The sequence below is a fragment of the Rhea americana genome, unplaced genomic scaffold (assembly GCF_003343005.1).
Source record: "Rhea americana isolate MKP2758 unplaced genomic scaffold, rheAme1 scaffold_140, whole genome shotgun sequence".
Taxonomy (NCBI): Eukaryota; Metazoa; Chordata; class Aves; order Rheiformes; family Rheidae; genus Rhea; species Rhea americana.
In genome coordinates this window covers 1,291,904-1,313,829 of record NW_028185484.1, presented here as the reverse complement: position 1 = coordinate 1,313,829, position 21,926 = coordinate 1,291,904, and the positions used below count along the sequence as shown (strand labels likewise).

General features: G+C 48.0%; 1 protein-coding gene across 2 annotated transcripts in view; it reads right to left on the bottom strand.

The window, feature by feature from the left end:
* Positions 1–21,926, bottom strand: part of ADGRB1 (adhesion G protein-coupled receptor B1) — a 201,995-nt gene that overhangs the window by 102,703 nt on the left and 77,366 nt on the right. For both annotated transcript variants that reach the window (XM_085298728.1, XM_085298729.1), the window contains exons 14-16: positions 18,713–18,788; positions 15,063–15,165; positions 13,802–13,845 (exon numbers count right to left, since the gene is read on the bottom strand). In XM_085298728.1, the coding sequence (XP_085154854.1) occupies positions 13,802–13,845; positions 15,063–15,165; positions 18,713–18,788 (223 nt within the window). The remainder of the gene's footprint in view (positions 1–13,801; positions 13,846–15,062; positions 15,166–18,712; positions 18,789–21,926) is intronic.

Below are 21,926 nucleotides of genomic sequence, written 5' to 3'. Positions count from 1 at the left end.
CTCCCCACCTAAATGCCACCACCAGCATTGCTGGTTAGTTGATCAAGGTCTTCCACACAAGTTGAACAGAGAGTGCACAAATGGATTGGGACCAAAGTGATGAAGCCACTGGTCCCAGCCTTTTCCTGCCTGAGGGTAACAGAATTGAGCAGAAAATGTACAGTGGATGTGACATTTCATACTCTGTCCTCCTCTTTGATCTTTCTTTCCTTTCTGAGAGGTCAAGCGACRTCAGACTGAAGAAACACTGCTCACAAGCTGAGGGCTCCCTGACCACATCTGCTGCTAGTTTTGCTGGGAGAGCAGGCCGGGAGAACAAAAGCGCTCCTTGCAAGTCCACGGTCAGGGGACCTGAGAGCAGGTCCCTGTGAGGCTTCAGACTCAGAGCAGTAGAAATGTTCCAAGAATTTACTGTCAGTTTGGATGCATTTTTAAACCGCCTTAACCATGAAAGGCTTGAAAACAAAATTATGTTTGTCATTTGACTGACAATGCTTTCTTCCTGCCTTTTAAATTCACCAAAACTCTCCTAAAACATTAATCTGGGTAAACACAAATGTTAAAGCAACTTCAGAAATGTAAGCGACCTAGAAAAGGAGTTCTTTGCTCAGCTCTAGTTGCAATAATAACACATTGAAGGCTGTGAAATACTTAGGTACTACAGTAATGGGACTCGTGTAAGTCCTGTTTCACAGGCTGCAGCTGTTTCACTGCTCTTTAGCACTGCTGAAGATGTAACAAGCAGGACAATCTCAGCTCCTTTCCAGATCCCAGGAGAAGCTGACAGAGATGGCAATTAGCAAAAACATCTTTTGCACATGTAAACTGAATGAATTAAATGGAAATGGACTGAAGAACAAGTAGGCAGGAGAAATGTCCAACATCACAACTTCCAGCAAGTACTGCTGAGGCTTCAATGCCTAAGCAGACAGAAATTCAGCATCTTCCAAGGGTGGTGTGCATGTGCAGGGGAAATGTCTTTTTAGCTGTGTAGGGGAAAAAAAAAAAAAACTATTGTCCCACACTGCTCTCTGCTGAGAGCAAGGGGGTTACTCTAGGTATACACCAATGTGCTCAAGTTATGCACAGTTTGGAGCTAAAAGGAATGAATTAATCAAACATAATATTCCTGAGGACATGCTGAGGGGATGTACTTCACCGTCGTCACTACACTGTTTTAGAGTGGCACAAGGGTCTTGTGATGGAGTGCCGGTGTGTCAGTTCCGTCATGTTAAATCACGGCCAGTTCTGAGTTGCAGGTTGTTTGCTCACCTTCCATGTCACGAGAGTCTTGGTCTGGAGGCAAAACTCAYCATAACTATGAGGTTAGGAGGGTCTAACCCTGTGTATTTCTTATTGGAGATGGACAGTAGATTCTCTGCTGGGATAAATCAGTGAACTTCACTGGTTGCAAAGATGCTAGGTGGCCATACAGCCACAGCTATGTGCACTACATCCCTTCCTATCACTTCACTGATGCTGGCTCCCCATGCACCAGCATGTTTAACTTACACCTTAGGTATCAAAAATCCCTTTTCTCTCCAGGTAACTTTGCCACTGAAAGCTGATTTTCCCAGCTAAGACCCAGATCCTCCAGTAACATTAAACACAGCGAGCTTGTCCACTTTCCATGCGTTGCCACATGCGCTGTAGCTCCAAGGGACACTTTTCTCTTGAGGCAGCCTGGATTTTAGGCATTCACATTGCAATAATTTGCCTGGCTCCTGYTCTGAGCCTCATCACTACCAGTAAAGAGCGCCTTGGCACCGGCTGTTAAATGTCAGCGCGCTCATCAGCATAGTTTCKCCCCATGAGAAGTAGCACGGCCTCCCCAATGCCTGGCTCAGGAGGGCAGCGCAGGATGGGAATTACGCCCAAGAGGCTATGCATGAGGACACGCTGGTCTGGGAGAAAAATGTGGAGGTGCAGGGGTTTGAGCTCTGCTGTGCCTGTTGCCKTTGGGGTGTGAGGATAGGTTGCACCCGTTTTATCTGCTAGCATGCATGTTGCCAATGGAACATGCTCATCTGCTTTCCCCGTCCCTTTGATCTGCAGCCCTTGCGCCCACCGTGTCCAGGCACAAGAAGGGCAATGTMTGAAGCACTGGGTACCAACTGTCCAATAATCTATTTGAAGAGGTCTCTGGTTTAAAAGCAACCCTTTAAGTGACCGTGAATGAGTAACCCATCCTGCCACCACAAGAGCCAAAGAAACAAACTGTGAGTGGCCCAGGGGATGCTCAGGAGCTGTGGACCTTGACCCCTGATGCACGTGCAGATCCATGCTGCCTTCATGGGAGAYAGATGGACTGAAAGGGCCTGCCTGAGCATGACAAATTTCCCACTGTCCGTAGCCCATGATCTATCACTAGGGCTTTCATTTGGGCCCATATAGAGGATGGAAGTTGCGTATGCCTCAGCTGAGTTTCATTCAAAGCAAGCAGGAAGCAGCACAGCTCTAAGAGAGGACATTCAACCAGAAGATCTGAGCTCTGCCACAGCTTGGCTTCTTGCTGGTGACCGTGGATAATTCACTCCCTTGTTTTTTCTCCTTTCTCATCTGTAAATGACAAGTGTCAATTTTGAAAACAGGCAATAATTCATTACTGTAATTGGGAGCCTTTCCCTTAGGGTTGTTACTGCCCTCTTGGCTGGTTGTTCGGTAGATAAGACATGTTGATCAGAAAGCAGAGAACTGAGGTTCACTGATGTGCCTGCTTTGCTGCCTGCACTTCCATCCACATCACCAAGAAAGACTATATTCATACTTGCATAATTCACCTTAGAAAGATCTAGGCTCTTACTGGGTCAGGCTTAGGTCCTCCCTGGAAGGCACCAGGCTCTGCTGGAAGGGGAATTTTGCCCCTAGCTCTCCATCAGAGACAAGCAAAGACACTTTTGCCAGATTTACTGTCACACCAATATTGTGCATGGGCATTAAACCACCTTGAGAGTCAGCTGTGGCCTAAAGCACAGGGCAGCTTAGGAAGATTAATACGCGCCTTCCAAAGGGTCATTAYTGTAATTGAATCAAAGTATTTGCAAAGCATTGGAAAGGGCCTTGACAAGTTTGAAAATCATTGCATGCTGTGCTACCTCCCAGCACCCTTAATGGAGCCTTCCAGCCTTGCTGTGTCAGTTATTTTTCTTTCTGCAGCTTCTGACGGRGAGTTAAAGTGAATTCCAATAAATCCACTGGTCAGGGTGAAGACGATCTGTCCTTTCACCACTGAGCATTCATCCTCAGTGTCTCAGGGAGGGCAGCTTTACCTACCAGCTTCCAGGAGAGTCCATCTCCACCTCTCCATGGGTCTCAGTGCCCCTAGAGCTCCTGCCCTGGCAGCAATCAGTCGTGTCACCCGGAGCCCATGTAGTTCTAGTCCTCATTGAAAGGCCTTGAATTCTCATTGTGGCACTTGCTACTGCTGATGCCACAGCCGGGACACGATGGGCAGAGCTGACAGGCCGTGAGCTCATCTCACGTGGATGGCAAATTCGATCACAAAGCTCACGCATTTAGAAAATCAATTGGCAGTAATAAATAATAACATTTAATTGTGCTATTTATTGTCACTTAAATGGAGCTCCTCATTCCTAGATTTCAAGGTATTTGAAAGAGCTGTCTGACGTTACTGTGGTAGACTTGGGGGAAACTGAGGCACAAGGGTTACACTGATTTGCCCAGATAGAGAGTTTGTCTTTAGGTGAAGGCTGTATCCCAAATCAAGTCTCATTTTTTCACTGTTGTATTTTAGCAGAACATTTTAGCTTATGCTCCTAATGTGGTGCACAAGCTGCGTGAAAAAGAAAACAAACCTCTTTTTTCCTCTTTAGCTGCAAGCTTTCCCCATCCTTGTTTACAGTGTGCCAGTTCTCCTCAGCGTTGGCCCTCTGTGACAGTCACTCCCACCCACCTTTACGCAATGAGATGGACACCCAAACCTGCTCTGCACCCTGACCGTTCCCTGTGGCTGTCACTAAAGCAAGAGCTCTGCAAGGCAGCAGGGAATAGCAGGGGCAATATTGCCCTCTGTTAAGATCCCCACCACGGGGTAATCTATTACCTGACCTCTGATATAACTGTTGTTGCCCTTTTGTGGCTGATTACAAAGCAGATAAGAGACCCACTAGAAATACCAATTCAGGATGGTTTCCTTTAGCCYGGCCAGTGAAGATAAAAAGCAACTCCTAACTTGGCTGTCATAACATTTTAAGAGAAACTGAGTCTTCAATATTTAAGCAGTCTAAAATTATGATCGTGATGCTTGTTATTGTGTTTCTGGCTTGCATCCCTGTGCAGTTCATGGATTCAGTGGACATTGAAGCCATTTTGAGAAGCTCATCTAAACTTGTCTCGGTCTCACAAGGAAGCTGAGCAAAAAAGCCTGGCGGGGACCTGTCCTTTGCTTTCATCTGAGACCTAGAGGATATGACTTCTCTGCGCACCATCCAGTGCTGAAGGCAGCGAGGGTCTGCGCTTCTGACCACACTGGCCCCAAGACACTTGTAGTCATGTCACACCTGCCCCATGTCACACACTGACTGTTCTGCAGCCTTCAGCTTCCAGCAAAGCCAAACAGTTCTGTGAAGGCGACAGACCTGATCTTCTCCCGTTGGTGCTAGGATCTGCAGGCTGAGACAGTACCGTTTGGGAAGTCCTGCTCTGGATCCAGATGGGCTTCTTTGCACTCACAGAGGGAGAAGAAAATCAATCAAGCAAAAATGTGCGTGGAGATACTGCTCTTGAGTTTCACAAGGATGGTTTACACAAGGAAGGCATCAGGCTCCCCTGATACCACAGCTGTTTGTCTCTCCTTCGTACACCTGAGCCTGCCCAAAAGTTGCATCAAAGCTGCATCCTCCTGGCTACTGAGTCATCGGAGTTAGAGTACACTGGGGATGGGCTTCAAGTTTCTCCAGCGCCCTTTTCTTCCACACTGAGAAGCCTGGAGCTGTGAATCAGAGCTCTCCGCCAACACAGACAGCTGCCTGCACTGTTATTACATTCCCAGCACATACAAGGTACCGTGCAGACAGGCACCGAGCGAAACGCAGCGGCAATGCACCAGAGAACAGGCTGGGGRGCCCCTCTCCCCGCTCCACACAACCCACAAAGACGGGTTGCAACTGGACTGCCGCCGTGTCCCACCAGACACCCTCAGCGGGCCTGGCATATCCGTGGCGGGAGCTACAGAAGGGCATGTGGCTGCTACACTTGTCCTCTCCCCTCTGCAAAGGGAAAATAAGAAAAGGGTATCGTGGCCTCAGAGCAAGCAGCTGTAAGGGAGGGGAGCGTGCAGGGACATGGGCAAAATATGCAATCGCAATCTGGCACGCACAGCCTGCTATGCAGAGACTTGGGTGCGTACCCGCCCGCATGTTCACACACACACTCCTGCTCTCACGGGCATTTAAACATGCATCATGCCCGTGGTGCTTGCACACGTGCTCTTATACCTAGAGACACACCGGCATAAGCGAACACTGGCTGCAGTTAACTTCCTGATCTGTGTATTTATGTATATGTGTGCACGCACATATGTATTTGTATTTTCCACAAGAAAACATGTATATGCCAATACTGCCTTGCATTTGCAGATACCCACATACATGCACATTTGCGCACAAAAACACACTTGCATGTGTCCACATCCACATGCATGTACCAGCCTTCACTTGTTCCCATACAGTCACACAATCATTATGTATTCTTGCACACATTTTGCACCCATACCTCCATAAAAATACACAAGCACACATACACATGTGCATACAAGCCATCGTGAGTGCCATGGTGCTCTGGCTCACAAACTCCATGCTGGGTCAAGCCTGGGAATTGCCCTGCTGAACCCCAAACCCTTCCCATCAAGGGAACGTCACCATGCCTCAATGTGCCAGCTTCTACCAGTTCTGAAATGAGACTTAATTTATTCCATCCTTCTTGTTAGCTGGTCACGCAGCTCACAGCCGCACGACCTGTAAACACGGCAAAACTTAATGGGCCCCATTGACTCAACTGGAGAGGAGACACTTGCATGCTGGAGGCTTTCCCCGCTCCTCAGAAAAAAAATGCCTTTTCCCCCATCCCCAGTCTGAGCAGGACAGGCTCAGCTGAGAAAGAAGAGCAGGATCTGACCTCAGTGCCCCATCCCTTCCTGGTGCCTCGTGGTGGTGCTGGAGATGGAGAGCGGCGAGCTCAGCCCCACCAGGCTCCACTGGTGATAGCAGTGGGCAGCTGAGGAAGGTGGCTCAGAGGGGCCAGCAGGATTGGGAATGAGGAGGAGGGGGAGATGTCTTTGACCGGTGATTTGGAGGGAAGCAAGGGAGAGGCCGGAGCGTCTGATTTRGAGCTTTGGAAACCTCTTTCCTCTCCCCCTTCCCGTCTGTCGAGAGCCATTAAAGCATGCTCCGCTGGCAGGCAGCAGAAGCCCTGTATCACGCTGCTCGGCCTCTCCTACGTCCTGTGCTGTGAAAGGCAGTGGAGAATAAGCCAKCTTCTGCTTTTTGGCCGTTCCCGGTCCCGCAGACAACGCTGACTGCGGGGCAGTATCTAAGTGAGGGCCGAAGAGCGGCGTGTCTCCTCTCGGAYGGGGCTGAGCACAGCCTCGAGCTCTGGCAGCACCGCGTGCTGGCTGCTCCGCGCTAACAGGGACCCGAACTGTGTCTCTCCCGCAGCACCTGGCAGTCCAGGTGACAAGGTGTTTCCAGCACAAAGTGGTTTCGGGATAAGGTAAAATAGCCCGATAAAATAGCTCTATGGAAGCAGTTAGTTTGGTGTTTGCAGCAGCCCCGGTGACAAGCTCAGTGCGAGCTCACCTACCCAGGAACGTACAGGGAAAAGCTAAATCCTCAGAAACCAGAGGGATGACCTGGTTTCGCTGCGTTAACCCCACCGTGGCTACGCTCACTCAGGGTTAAAAGAGGTCTCCAGGGGCTGGAATTCGGTCTGCCGGGGCACGCTTTGAAAGTGAAGTCAGCTAGACTGAATTAGGGGTACTTTCAGCTAGACCTAACGCAGTGGAAGTAATTCGCGTAGGCATCAATTCAGATTAATCTCCCTGCGTGCCGCTGTGTGCACAGGCTTGGCAAGCACAGTGCTGCCTCTGTTGTCTGCCATCCCCACAACCCCTCCGCAGGAGCATCCGGGAGAGGCAGCAATTCGCGGCCGGAGCTAAAAAAAAAAAAAAAAAAAAAGAAGGTGTTTGGTATGGGCAGTGGCGCAGGAATAGGTGTCCTGGCAAACCCCAACGCAGGCACCCTGCACAGGACCACACGGAGGACATGCCCCCGGCTATGCTGCTCCCTGCACAGGACCACACGAAGGACATGTCCCCGGCTATGCTGCTCCCGTGCAGCCAGCAAGAGTGCTGCAGTGGAAGAAGAGGCTGCCACTGAGCTCACACCCCCCGTATATAATACGCTATGCACAAGTGCAAGGAGGAGAGAAGTGCACTGATTTCTTACAGGGCCTTGGTGCTGTAACAAACCTCTCCATCTCTGTCAGGAGAACTTGTCTATTCTTATCAGAATGGCCAAAACCGTGTTACCTCTTGATCTACAGCTCTGGCAACAACAGTAATGCACTAATTGATGTACAAAAGCAAAGGGAAGCAGTTTCCTAACTTTAGAAAAAAATTATTTCCAAAGGAGAACATTGCCAGATGAATCAAACTGATGTGATGAGCAGAAAATCTTTATGGGGTGCTCTAGATTGTAGATGTGACCCCTCCTCCATGACACAGTAACCGCCAGGAATGGGACTACATTAAAGCCCTAGAAAGCAGGAATTTTTTTCCTCAGTGCCTTTCCCCCAAATATCAGGTTTTCTACAAGYAGAGTGAAGCCCCTGCAGTGTATGTGGTGTCCTTCTCCTCAAGCTGCCTTGCCACATGCATTAGCGCGTGACTTTCCCTTAATCGCGTAAGACACACAGTCAGGAATTTGGACAGCTGGGGACTGTGTAGATTACAAACTGGTGTCCCACCCTGCAAATAGGAATTTCAGACAAAATACTTGCCCCTGCAGGACTCAGGAGAACTACAGGAACATAAATTGCTCCGAAAAGGCCAGTTACTCTAAGGGAAAATGCTGGTATCTGACAGCCCTTTGGGCATCTGACTTTTGGGGCTACTCTCACTTATTCAAAAACAAAAACAAGAACACTCCCCCCCCAAAAAAAAAACAAAAAAACCCAACAACCCTTACTACAACAGGCAGAGCTCTCCCTGTGCAGTGTAATTCTGCATGGTCACCTTCAATCCTGTTAACCATCCTCTGCAAAGACCAAAATACAGCCTACACCTTAGGCAGTTCATTTCCAAAAAGAAACAGGACAGCACTCAGTGTCTGTGAGCTATATTTTAGGATCATATAAGTTTCCARATGGGAAAAGATTGATGATCTACTTTTTGTTTGGCAGCATTGTAAAACACCAGGCTGTGCAATCGTGAACCCTCAGGGGAGATTTCTTCCTGACCTCCGCTGTAGATCACGTCCAGCCCAGATCCATGGGGCGGTGGTATAGCCTCGCCCTGCTAGCTGCGGTGCTCTTCATCTTCTCTACGTCTAACCTTGCTACACCTTCGCAAGCAGAGAGGTCTGCATTTCCAAAGTTAGACGGGTTAAAGGCTTTAATTACTGGAACAGATGATCTTTCCCAAGGGAAGGTAAGAGTGTCCTTGAATTAAAACCATACACTCCTGAGGCACTTTCTCTTCGAAAAGCAGAAAGCGCTTTATGCAAATATTTGTGAAGCCTTGGAAGGCCTCTAAAGAGCAGTTATTATAATGCCTAGCTATGATTATTCCCATCTTGGAGGAAGAGAAGCAAAGAAAAGTGGATGGCTGGAGTCCACCAGCTTCTCTTGGAGCAGGCAGCCGCTCATTCCCTGTGGRATGAAGGGTCTCAGGGAACTCAGACCTGCCAAATCCAACTCTCTCCAAGTACAGGAYGGTATTTCACATTTGCATAACACTGTGCTCTCTCATGCACCACAGGCCAAAATACCAGACCCAGCTGGCTGCCCTGGTTTCCAATGGGGCTCCAAACTGCTGTCATAGGCAGGGAGCACCAGAAGGGAGAAAGGCTGAGCATTAGGCTGGGCTGGTGGGTTTATCTGCAGCAGTAGATGGTCACAGCCTAGTCTCATGGTCTCTCCACAAACACTGATAGCTTGCAACTGCTTCTTTTTATCTCCCAACCTSATACAGTCACCATTGTTTGACTCAGTCCCACACTTAAAGGAAAAAAAGAAAAAGAAAAAAAAAAGCAAAAAAAAATTTAGAGGAAAAGCAAGCTTGGAGGGCTGCGTACCCACATGTATTGGCCTTGAGAAGTGGAAAATCTGCTCTATAACACTATGCAGTGMCAACTTGCCTGCCGCACATTTTCTGCTGTAACCGTGAAGACACGCTGCCACTACTAACAAACTTTGGCCCATGGGAAGCAAAGGGTTGACTGTCCCCCCATCCACTTACCAGGTAGATGCTAGAGCAAGATAGTTGAGAAATATGTCCGGTGATATGCAAAAATGATGGTAAGATGACAAAGGTAAGATGCACTGCGTCCTCTCAACTCCCACCRTCCTGTCCCAGAAGGAGAAAGGGGAAGCCGGAGACCAGATCTCACCTAGATATTAACTTCAGCAGGGCTGCTAAGCAGCTCATAATTACTCCAGATGAATACTCTTGGAGGAGAGCCAGAGAATCCCAAATCATTCTTTGACTTCAACTTTCAATTTACTCAGCTGGTGCTAAGCTCATTAATCATACTTGCAGCACCAAACACAACAGAAATTAATCCCTGATCTTCTCCCCTCTTATTTGATGTTGTGAGGGGTTAGGGGCAAGAGAGGGCAGGAAGAGAAAAGAGATGGAGAGGTGCCACCCACAGATCTAGCAGTTACTCAAACGGGCTGGGATTAATAAATCAAAAATCCATTATTAATAGTACAAGCTTAAATATCTATCTAAATGCAAATGAATGAACACCAGGGGTTTCTTCTCCTCCCCCTTTTCTTTTTTTACTTTTTTTTTTTTTTTTGGTAAGTGCTCCATTTAACAACTCCATCTTGGAGGAAGCACATGCCCACATGATAATTGTCAGTTCTAATTGCAATTTTACAGTTCAACCCTTCATGGCCCATGGATTTTAAGTGGCCTTTAAAGGGGCTGTGACATGTTTTGGACAGGATTGAAAGCTCAGGTGGCACCCGTGACAGGCAGGAGCTCTTGTTTTAGGATTTTATTTATTTATTTATTTTGAGTTCCCTGCCTTTGTACATGTTCAGTCACACAGAAGGCAAAGGGGATAAATCCAGATGCTGGTACACCATGAGTGAAGAGGAAGAGAGAGAAATTTTAACAAACCCCAGGCAAAGCCATGAAACTAATCCCTGCCAGAAGGGGATGAGTCTCTATCTACCTTTGATGACAGATGTCCAACACTGACAGCTCCCATCCAGCACTGCGACACATCAGGCCTTCCCTCYCCATCTCTTACAGGATCAGCTAAASCAGACTGGGACTGATAAAGCAGACTGAGTCTCTCTTGCTTGAGAGCTAAGCCTGCTCCCATCTGAGGACTCCTCAAAATCTGCTGTCACTCTGATGTGCTTGAAGGCAGGGTACAGAACTGTACCTCCTTGCAGTTGCATCTCCTGTCTTCTCACCCCACAAAATGCTTCCCAGCCATTTCCCAAGACATCTGACCTCCTGAGTGTGCTGAGTGCTGAAGCATTACCAAAAAAAAAGCAAAAAACCTGACCCTCCCAATTTAGGTCCTTAGAGAAATGAAGGATAATGCCCAAGAGAAGCCAGAAACACATTGAGGTAAAGGGTGGTCCAAGTTCTGCTTAGGTCCTAYGAGCTCTCACTAAGATGCAGTAAGCATCTGATGCAGAAAAGTAAAGGCATGTAGCACAAGTGTAGAGGAGCTGGCCTCAGATATAGCTTGGATGCCTAAGATCCACAACTCTAGATGGACAGCTAGAGACACAGGAAAGGTCCTTCTGGCCAGCCAGCATTGGAGCCAGAGCATAGAGAACCTGCAAAAGAGCAAGCTTAGGAGAAGCAGTGTCTTCTGAGCAAACAACACCATGGCAGACTGGCCTGGGTTGTGCGAGGAACAAAGCAAGATGAGAAACAGGCAGGGAAGTGAAGCCACAAAGCAATCAAACTGGTCACACAAGGAACCTATAGCAGAACTGGGAAGTGAGATGTCCTCAATTTCACCTACTTGTACAACCATCTTATGAGACTGATCAGTGGGGTAACCTCTAATTTAAAAAAGGTGGCAGAAAGAAGGAAAAGATAAGTACAAAGAGGAGACCCCCCACACACACATGACCAAAGCGGGAATGAAACTTGCAGTTTTGTGGCTGAGATCATGATTTCCAGCATGTACTAGGCAGCAGGCCTCAGATCATACTCAGACTCTCATCTACTTACCAGTGGATGTGCTTTGCTGCWAGAGGCAGCAACACACAGTGTCAGCTGCCCAGAGACAGGAGCCCACAGCAAACTACAGTGAACGGTCACAGCTGAGTGAGATTCAGCACCACATGCTGATTTTGGAGTTTCCTTTTCCTTTGGCATAATTCCTATACTTAATTAGAAATGYCACTAAATCCTTGAGATCAGAGGAGAAAGATGAGGCTGATTTTGGTACAGGGCACTCACCTTATCGGCAAACACGTAACTCTGAAACTACAGTTATCAGAAAGCAGACATGCAACCTAAAAATCCATGCTCCAAACAGAAAATGATTTTCCAAAACCGTGATCCAAAACCCTGGAWAACTCCAGGATTCAGTTCAAGTCCAAGACGGGCATTCAGGCCTTGAGAACAGGGTTTGCATAGCTAGTCTTTCATTAGACTTTCCCAGGAGGTGGCAATGATAGCAAATCAGCTTTAAACTGTTGTGCAAACAACTTTGCAGCTCCTGTTGCCAGAGCTCACAGAATCAGATCTAGYCTTGGAACATCCCCTAGCAAAATCTACTGACACTGTCATTTTGGAGATTTGAACTGTTTTAGATTGCAAATATTTTTAGTTGAAAACACGTGTATGCATATGCACACATCCTGACACACACAGAAAGACTCGTAGCAGCGWTACTTGTGCAACTGATCTGTTGGAGTTTTGGAAACCGTCCTTGACAACCAAACTGCARTGCCAGTGCCAAAAAATTTCCTGCTCAACTCTTAGCTATGAGCCCATCTTTTGATGCCACGGAGTGGCAAGGATTAAAGAGTGAAAGCRTTCCTAGCACCTCTTGTTCCTTGAGAGGCAGTAGGCCGTAGAACAAGCTGCCAAGCCTTGAGAGCAAATATATGGAGCAGCTGGACCTCCCAGGACAAGTCAGGGGTGATAACGCTGCACTGGTTTCATAAAGGTTCACCCGAGTCCTGCTGTGAGAGATCAGCAGAGCACACAAGTGGCAGGTGCTGCTTCTCCATCCCAAACATCTTCTAACTCTGGAGCAGTTTCAAYATGACCCAAAGGGATCAGTTCTGCCACTGGGTATAACATAGGTRTGATTTTACAGACAGAGCGTCTCCCTGGGTTCTTCAGCTTTAGTCTGAATCTTYGCATACATGCCAAATTAATCACAGCCCCAAAAGAACAGTAAGCTGCCTGAAAATATGTTACCCACCTRTGTGTGCTTATACTATCTAATGGAGCAAAAAAAGAAAAGAATAGAATCATTTCTCAGATGCTGCAGATAATAATAATAAATAATGATAATGAATGCAGACATATGTGCCAAATGCATGAGGTCCTATGGAGAGAAATTGACTGTAAKCAGGAAAGGAATAAGGTTGGTCCTCAAACTGAGATGCAAAAGTCAGCGAAGTGAAAACACCATTAAATCAAACATTTCAGATCCTTGTCAGGTTCACTCAGGATTTAAGACCACACTTTCAGAATGTACTTTATTTTTTTTAAGATGAAGACTTTCTGACAGTTACTTTCTGTATGGGATTTTTGACCCTGATTCTTTGTGGTAACTTTGGATTTCTTTTTTGCCTGCTAGCCACAGTTACATCACTCTAAAAGCCTCACAAACCRTCAACAATAGCAGGAATCCTCATGGAAATCATTTTACTACATTACAGCAGCACAACTTCTACTTCACCACTTCAGGCCATATTTGCAACAGTGGCCTCTGATTTTGCATTATACACCTTATGGTGCACTATTTGGGATGAGCGTTGAAGGGACCCAAGCACTCCTGCTTCAAGCCTAATTCAGGGACACCGGCAAGTGGCTCCAAATTTCTTGGGCTTCTGTTCAAGTGTTTTTCATGTTGGAAAGTCAAAAAAAAAAAAAAAAAAAATAGAGGAGAGTCAAAATGAGAGGCCACTTTTCCAAAATGTGGGCCAGGGTCTAAAGTGTCAAAGGAAAATGCAAATATCTGTCCTTATAAACAAAAACACACACAAACAGCCCTACAAGGACACTGAGAGATAATTCCTGGGTGCAGTTATATGATGCTCCCAGCACACAGGGCCGCCTACACTGACCACATCTGATTGCAGATCTTTTAAATATAAGACCCAATTTAACTGGTGCCAAAGGACAGCAAAATAGGAAGTGGTGCATCCATGCTGGTGAAGGAAGGATCAATCCTTACCACGGCAAAGGGCTTTGCCAGCAACGAAGGTAGATGCGAAAAAATATGGAGAGAGCAAACAGCTGATAGACTGATATGTTGCTGCTAAACTTGCAGCAGCTTCACCCAAGAAACAGCCTGAACCAAATGGGCTTACTTGAGAGTAAACTAAAAYGCACACAACTCACCTGTCAGCTTGGTCCCACAGGATGCAGGTCTGGTTGGTGGTTCCCTGTCAGGAGAAAAGAAAGGAAAAAAAAAGAAGCAAATCAGTGCTGTGCTGTTGGTGGGGTATTTGAAGCAATTAGAATGAAATAGGCAGGTCCTGTAGAACTGCTTCCACTACTCTRGATAGACAGTCACAGATCTTGGCTCTTGGACCAGCTTCTTTTGCCCATGGCWTGAAAGGCAAGAGTAAAATGGGCCTTGCTTTCTTCTTCATCAGCACAAGAACTATGCAAGGATCTGACTCCACATCTATCCTTTCTCTACCTACTGATGTTCTTCCTCCTTCCTTCTCTCACACAAAATCCTTTTGCTGCTCCCTTCTGGAAAGTGGATTAAATACAGTGCATGTTTTTTTGTGGTGTACAGTTCTCAGGAAAGCCACAAGAATGTGTTTGGGTGTATTTAAAGCTCCCTGAAGGAGGCTTACTGTTGACGCCAGCTGGAGCTGTCTTAACCAGAACTCTTTGGAAAAGCCTTCCCAGAAAGTCCAAAGCAAAGACATGATGGATCTAACACACATATTCCGGAGTCTCAGGAGCATGTGTGAACTCTACAGCAAAAACTGGCCTTGGAGTATGTATACGACCATCATATATAACTGCTTGGGAACAAGCAGGTGCTCTTGGAGATCTTCAACTGCCTTTTAAAGCACTGATTACAACAATAATATCATTCATGTCTTCTACAGTATCAGAGGACTACGAAGAACATTGCAAACATTAATTTCACAAACATTGCAAACAACCTTTCCCAGCCCTCTTTCCTTTATCCAAGAAGATCGTTATTATAGCCTGTTTTCTAATGAGTGAGTAATTAAGACACTATTCTCTGCCCCCAGTCATGTCCCACAGTGAAAACACGTGAATCTGGGACAAGAACGTTCATGTTCCCTGCGCAGGCAGAGCTGTTACCCACAGCCCACCCTCCTCAGCCCTGCGTTGGCAATACCCGAGGAAGGGCAGAACAGAGCAGGCAGGTTTGCAAGGAAGAACCGCACGCTGCATCCTGGGTGGGGAGCAACAACAGGACACCRACACCAGACCAAGCCTAGGCAGGCAGGTCAGTGCCTCACCATCCTGGCTTAAGGGAGATTGAAGGGTCCTGCAGTGACTCAGACAGCTCAGGAGCCTGGCAGAACTGCATCTGTCCTTGCACCTACTCATTACTCTCACACAGAAAGAAACAGAGCTACAGGGTGGTGCGATTTTCCAGGATACTTACGTTGTACAGATGGGAGAATTCAATCTCCAAGGGGGTGAGGAGAGACCGAGGAAATGGCTTCACAGTCACGGAGATGACTTTGGAGTTCAGAACAGTGCTGTTCCTATGAAGGAGAGGGGAAAGAGAAGCTTTAAAGGGGATTGAGGGAGCTTTGCAGAGAGGCAAATCCCACCCGGTTAATCACTGAGGTACACACTGCAGAAAAGTTGGCCCCATTACTTTAAAGCATTATCGAAGACACATGCTGCTGATGGACCCCTTCCTCTGCCAGGAGGCCAAACCACTCATATGTGGATGTCTAAGCATCAGTGCCCAGACAAATACTCTAATAATGCTGGCAGCCCTAAGAGGCTTGGCTGTCCGGAAGAGTAACAAGGGAGGAGATATCTCCCAGATCTGTGCTCTTTGCTCCCTGAAAAAAAACTAACTCTTTCTAGGCACTTCTCTGGATACTGTGCGTCTGCATTCACAAGGGGTGTTGGTATTCATGCAGCAGGCAAAGGCTTGAGTGACTAAATACAGAGAAGGTCCCTATGACCAGTGGTTGAAAACGTTACCCTTCAAAATTTACAATTAAGGAATCGATAATAGAGTGGGAACCCAGCAAAGGGCACTAAGGGGCAAGGGAAACCTCTCCCCATCCAGATCCTCATCGGGTTTACAGGCAACACCTTTTCCTTTTCTTTCCGGGTCTTACCTTCCTTGTACAAAAGGATTACCTGGCGGAGATTTGAGCTTGCTTAATAACAAAAGGGTTAGAAAAACTTTGCAACTGCTTGTGGATGCCCAACCGAGTGCTCAGAAAGCCATGATTCCAGCAAAGCAATGGGAACAACACTGTTTTAGCAGGATAAAGAACACCCCAAACACATTTGATTAAAAAATAAATTAAAAAAAAAGTGGGAAAGAAGCAGTGAAGCACAAAAATCAATCTAAAAAGAATGAGTAAAAGGGGAAGTCAATGGGAGTAAACATCAGCTCTAAACTTTCAAATGTAGGCAACTGTAGATAGGCAGTTGGTTTCCTGRCAGATCTCCAGAGGCGGCTGTTGATAGGTAAACACCAGCGCTTGGTTTCATTAGTAGCTGGGTCTTTTTAAAGGTCAGTTCTTGGTTCAGYGCTGTTCAGTATTTGTGTGAACAACCTAGATGACACAGAAAAATTCCTTTTAAAGGCTGTGGACCCCACGAGGGTTGGTGCAGTGAACAAAGGCGGAAGCAGCACTTAATTCTTCGGTGTGACAGTTCTTACGCACCGAAGTTGCTCCTCTGCAGGTAGCGAAGGCTGCTGAACAGGGATGCTGGAAGATATCCCAGTGCATCCGAGAGCTGAGAGATGCATTTGAGAATGACAAACGGAAGGTCTGCATGAAGGACTACAGGGTGTGCTCTGGGAAGCAGTGACCCAAAATATACCTACAGAGAATGATTTCAGCACAAAGCACTCTGACAGAAAGGACAGAAGCAATTCGGGCTATCTGGAAATAAAGAGATGAAGTGGCTCTCTCCTCTCTGTACCCCTCCTTGTAAGGCTGCCCCTGCAATACCAGCTTCAGCTCTACTTTAAGTGGGGAAATAGCAGAGAGAGTTCAAAGGAGAGACACAAAATTGATGCAGGTGCTGGAAAACCAGCAATAAGATGTCTGTTGCAAGGCATGTCTGACAATTCCTTGCACGCAGAGAAGGCATCTGATAGCGGAGGATTTTTCAGTCGCCCACACAAAAGCCCAGTGCCTGGAAGTGAAAGTCAGACAAATTGARCCTTAAAATAAGACACAGTCTCCTAGCAGAAAAGGTAATTAAGCATCTGAGCAGCTTGCTGGGGGAGGTGAGGGGCTGAGCATCAYGGGGAATCTTTTAGGAACAAGGTGAGTTATCTTTCATACAAGCAGGCTGCAATCCAGCTTCTGCAAAGGAATCAGAGCCCACCAAGCTCTGTCCAGAGCAGACAGGAGGTCAGCTAAGCTCAGAGTGCTCCTGCGTGGCCACAAAGAGCATGCAAACAGCTGTAAACATGCTGGTTCCTACATGGAGCCGTCAGCTCTCTGATTGCTGCACACATACTCCCATCTGCTGCAGCAACACCTAGCTAGGGCCAAGGCACCACTCACCTCTCAGGCTTGAGAGATCAGGCATCTTATATGCCCCATCTCAACTGGCACAGCACTGAGATCCATGGGGTCTGCTGAATCCAGAGGAACGGGGGCAGTGTGTGGCTGAGATAAGGGATCGTTGCTCAAGGAGGTAGTTTGGGACAGTTAGGAGCACCTCAGCTGGTGCTGTTTACTGAGCTGAATCTGCAGTGACTGTGGTTTCTAAAGCAAAATCACTCCGCACTGTAACCCATGTGGTTAAACCAGGATCTGGACCTTATTGCTCGTGAGTAACCAGGAGTAGCTGCTCCCYTCTGAGGTTAGAAAGACTTTTATCCCGCAGGAAGGTGCTACACAACTGCATGACTATTTATAGACATTCCACTTTTTTAAACTAAGTCCATTTGGACAGCCATGAATTAAGAGATACTGCTCTGCTGCTTCTTTTATTTTTTATTTATCCCCCCCACCCCCTTCATCACCCCACAGGTGATTCAGGGCTGTGGATTTTTTTTTAAAGAGGGATTGTCCTTTAATTAAGGGATGTTTTAAATCAAGTCTCCTGTGGGGATGCTGTTCAGAGGCTGTGGCTGCTGCAGCTGCTGGTTATCGGAGCTCATTCAGCGCTTGGCCAGAGAAAGCTGAAATACCGTTGGATCATTTGAGCCAATGATGTTTATGGCCCTTCTGATCTAATTCCCAGTGCTGTAATGGAAGATATTACAAAATACAGTTGGCTGCCTTGCTAATTCCTCTTTGCACTCACTTGGAGCTCTTTTGCCATTGCCAGTGCTAAATCTGTAGGTATTTAAATGATTATCAGTGAGGAGAGATGCCCTGGTGTTTATGGTAAATGGGCTCAGGCTAATCAGTGCAGAACAGATTTAGAAGGTGCCTTAGGATGCTTAATTTACTGCCTCAGTACCAGTCCCAGGGAGGAAAAAAAAAGAGCAAGAGAGAGAAAAATGGAGAGAAGAAAAGGGACCGCTGAACACAAAAGCTTGGGCGCCTGCGGCGGTTTGCAGCGGCCTGGACCGCGGCGGACGTGCGCAGCCGAGCGTGCCGCTCCAGCCCGTTGTCTGCGGTGATGCTCTCCAACGCCTCGACGCGGTGGCAGCTCAGGGACAGCGGGACCTGCAGCGCCCCGTCCGTCGAGCTCCCCAAATTCCTTGTGGCTGCTTGGGGGGAAGCTTGAGGACCTATTTTCTGAGGGCAAGGGGCAATGGAGAGCAGGGCAGCCAGTGGGGAGGGATGTGTGGCAGCAGCGCCCAGGGCTGGGTGCATGGTGCTGCACGGGGATGGAGAAAGCCTTCATGGCCTTCCAGCTGGCAATGTCTGCAGCGTGTGAGCCTGGTGCCTTGTGAAGGCACGAGCATCAGCTAGTTTGGGGCAAAGCATTTGCCGTTCTGAGTCAAACCCTAACTCTTTGCATGGGGAAGGGTCTGGTGACCTTAGCTATTGCCCCTGGAGAACCAGGGCTCTACAGCCAGAGGGATCTTAGGTRGGAAAGGCTGGTGATCTCCCCCAGTTTCTCCACTCCACAGTTGGCCCCTCTTACCTCTGAAGGGAGAGGATGTTGCCCACGTTGCGGTACAGTACAGTCCCCACCACGAAGACGGAGGAATCATCTGTCACTGCAGGGCACCAGAGGAAAGGGAAGAAGACAACAGTGCTGAGACAGTGAGGATGTTTGCACTGGGTGCTGCCCCCAAATGACCCCTTCCTCCCCCCAAAACACACACCAGGAGAGCACACAGAGCATGGCATAGAAAGGACAGGTCTGGAAGGGGTGATTCTGGCCACAGCTGGGTTCAGACCACTTTTTCCTGCTCCCTTTGCTCGGTGCCAGGGAGAAACATTTCCTCCATGGCACCAAGTTGACACCCAGATGCAGGATTAGACCTAGCATGGGAGTCCATGCTGGGGCATGGCCAATGCTGATGCCACCAYGACAGGATGTGCTGCCTGCTGTCACTCCATTGGGTCTCCATTGGTCTCAGGCTGTGGTGACTGTGCTGCTCTCAGCACCTGTCCCTGGAGAGAGCTCAGCACCCATTTATCTGCCCTCATGCAAGCCTTGTGCGTCCCTATTGACCCGCCTGGCGCTCTCCTCTTCAGAAATCCAGCTAGTCCTTCTGACAGGGCCACAGCAGGCAAATCTACAGGGTGGGAAGGTCTCTTCCACCCACCCAGAGGCATCTGGACCCGTCCACAGCTATTGAGCCGTCAGAGCGAAGAGCTGTGCTTGGGCTGACAAGGGCAGCTGAGAAAGGAAGGTTTCCCCCAGCGCCGGGGCTGACCCACGACTCCACGTGCTGCCCTCACCGCGGTGGCCTGCTGTTGGCACCACCGGGTGCAAGGGCTATATGATAGGGCCACAGTCCTCACCAGGGCTCCCTGACACAGTTCCAGCAGACCCTAATGCTATATGATGCTGCATGTTTGGAGCAGAAGCGCTGGGAGACTGCRGGCACCGTGGTCCCAGATGAGCCTCTGAATCATTTACGTGACCTCTGGGCGAGTCACTTGACCTCCTCTTCTGCCTCACACACCCCAGACACAAAGAAAAAGAACTTCCTTGAGGGAAAAAAAAAAAAAAAAAGCAGAGGCAACAGATTCAGCCAAATATCCCCCTCTTCAGGGGGATGAAAAATGAGTCACATCATGCAGAATGGAGCAGAGGACGTCTGGGGAAGCATCTTGCTGTGGAGCTTTCAGATACCTAATACTGAAGTTGRATTTAGAGTGTGTGTGGCCCCTCACCACAGGGCAGACACAGATCAGCATGCCTTTCTTCCATTTTTGAGACTTTTACCTCCTTGTCAAATTGAGCTAAAGTAAGATAGCAGGAATAAACTGTTATTGGGAGAGACTGACAGATGGTTAGGCTTGCACAGCAATTGCATAAGCCTTGCTTTCTTAGGAAAGCCTCACAGTCTTTTGGCCTTTCTTGTGAATCCTTATGCAAACAAGGATCCTGCTGCCTTCAAAGGCGGTTTTCCTCCTTTGGGCATTGACAAAAACATTGTGTRCTCCTATGAGATCATGAGCAAGCAAATCCCTAAGCTCCACAGCCTTATCRCAGTATTTCCCAAAGCAGGATCCTACCTGTAACAGAGCTGGAGGATTTTTTCTCCTGGTCTAGAACAGATTTTCAATAACGTGGCTGCCCTTCAGTCCTAGTATACTATGGTGAACTACTCTGATGTGTTACCCAGCTGGAAGAGCGTTGCATTTTGGTCATGTAGTGTCTCCCCAGCAATGTTCACCATCAGCATTTGCACAGCCTGCAGCCCAAGGGGCATGCCAGCCAACTATATAAATCACTGCTGGCCTCCTGAAATCAGCCGTGCAAAGTTAACACCCAGCAGTGAGGAGTCTGTCCTCGGTCTCACCAAAGTGCTTGTCCCCATTGCTTTGCTTAGGATAACTGATCCTATTCTCTGCAGCCAAGGTAAGGTGAGGATAAAAAAAAAATAAATAAATAACAGTTGAGGTGCTATTATTCAAGGGAGCAATCCATCAAAAAAGACCACTAGCACAGGATGCTGAAGAAGGCAGAGGCTGTGCAGCTCTGGGTTAACAGAATGCCAAGGAGAGGCAAAGACTGATGAGAAGTTAGTTCTTCAGAGCAGATGTCACCTTTTGTTTGCACAGYGCCTGCCACTCTGGGGCCTTACAGCAGCTCTGTGTAATGATACTTGTAATGGAAATCTGGAAAAATAGCCTTGCGGGGAGGTAAATGAGGCCTCCTAGGGCAGCACAGAGGCCCAGAGCAGGATCCACTCTTCCTATATATAATGCCATAAGTTTGCCCAACAGTTCATTAAAGGTTTTCAAAGGTAAATGCTTCACAACTGCCTCAAGCAATCTGTGAATGCTCCACAACCTCCCCAAGCAATTTGTAATACCTCTCCCTACATGCCCTAACTTCTTCCAAGATGATAATGCTGTCCTCAAGGTGCAACAAAACACAGTGCTGGACTTGTCCCGGCTCTGGCTCTGCCAGTGACTCACTGTTTGCCCTTGGGGGAGACACTTAACTGTTGTTGGCTGCAGATTCCCCAAGTGGAAATGATGGCTGTGTTGTTTCCCTCCCCAACAGGGAAATCTGTGACAAGAGGTCATGGCATGGCAAGAGGAGGCCAAAGGACTTCCAACAGCAACAGCTTAGGGGCACCTGCCTCAGTACCAGCAAAGGACAGCACAGTTTGATGCAGCAAGAGCCAGCAGCCTGCTCTCTCAGCCTGCTGCTATTTCCTACTGATAAGCTCAGTTTAGAGTTTCACTTTTTTTTTTGAAAACCCTGGGCTCAATGCTGAGATTTCCTGCCAGGGAGATGAGCACCTTGAGTGTGTTGGTTTCYGCTGCTGGCATCTGAGAAAATGCTTAGCACCACAAGGTCCTGGGTYGGGTGAGCACCCCTTCCAGAAAGACCACTACACCAAGTGCCTGGCAGGCACAGCAGCAGGGAGCATCTTTTCCTGGGTGCTCCAGGAGGGCAGCCCGGAGCCYTGCGAGTTTCTACACTCAGAACAGCCGGGCCCAACGCTCCTGCTTCCACACGACACACATGGCTTGTGCCCAGCTATGTCCTGCTGTGAAGCCAATGACCTGAGTGATAAATGCCCCCCATGTGTACTTTATGCCTGAGGGCAGAAAATTGCACCTGACAGGCATAAAAAAGCACTCTAGYAGAGCTCGCCCATCCAGGAACCTCCAGCGCATTGGTTTCTCAGCCTGACATGCTGACCCCCAGCTGCTCAACCTTA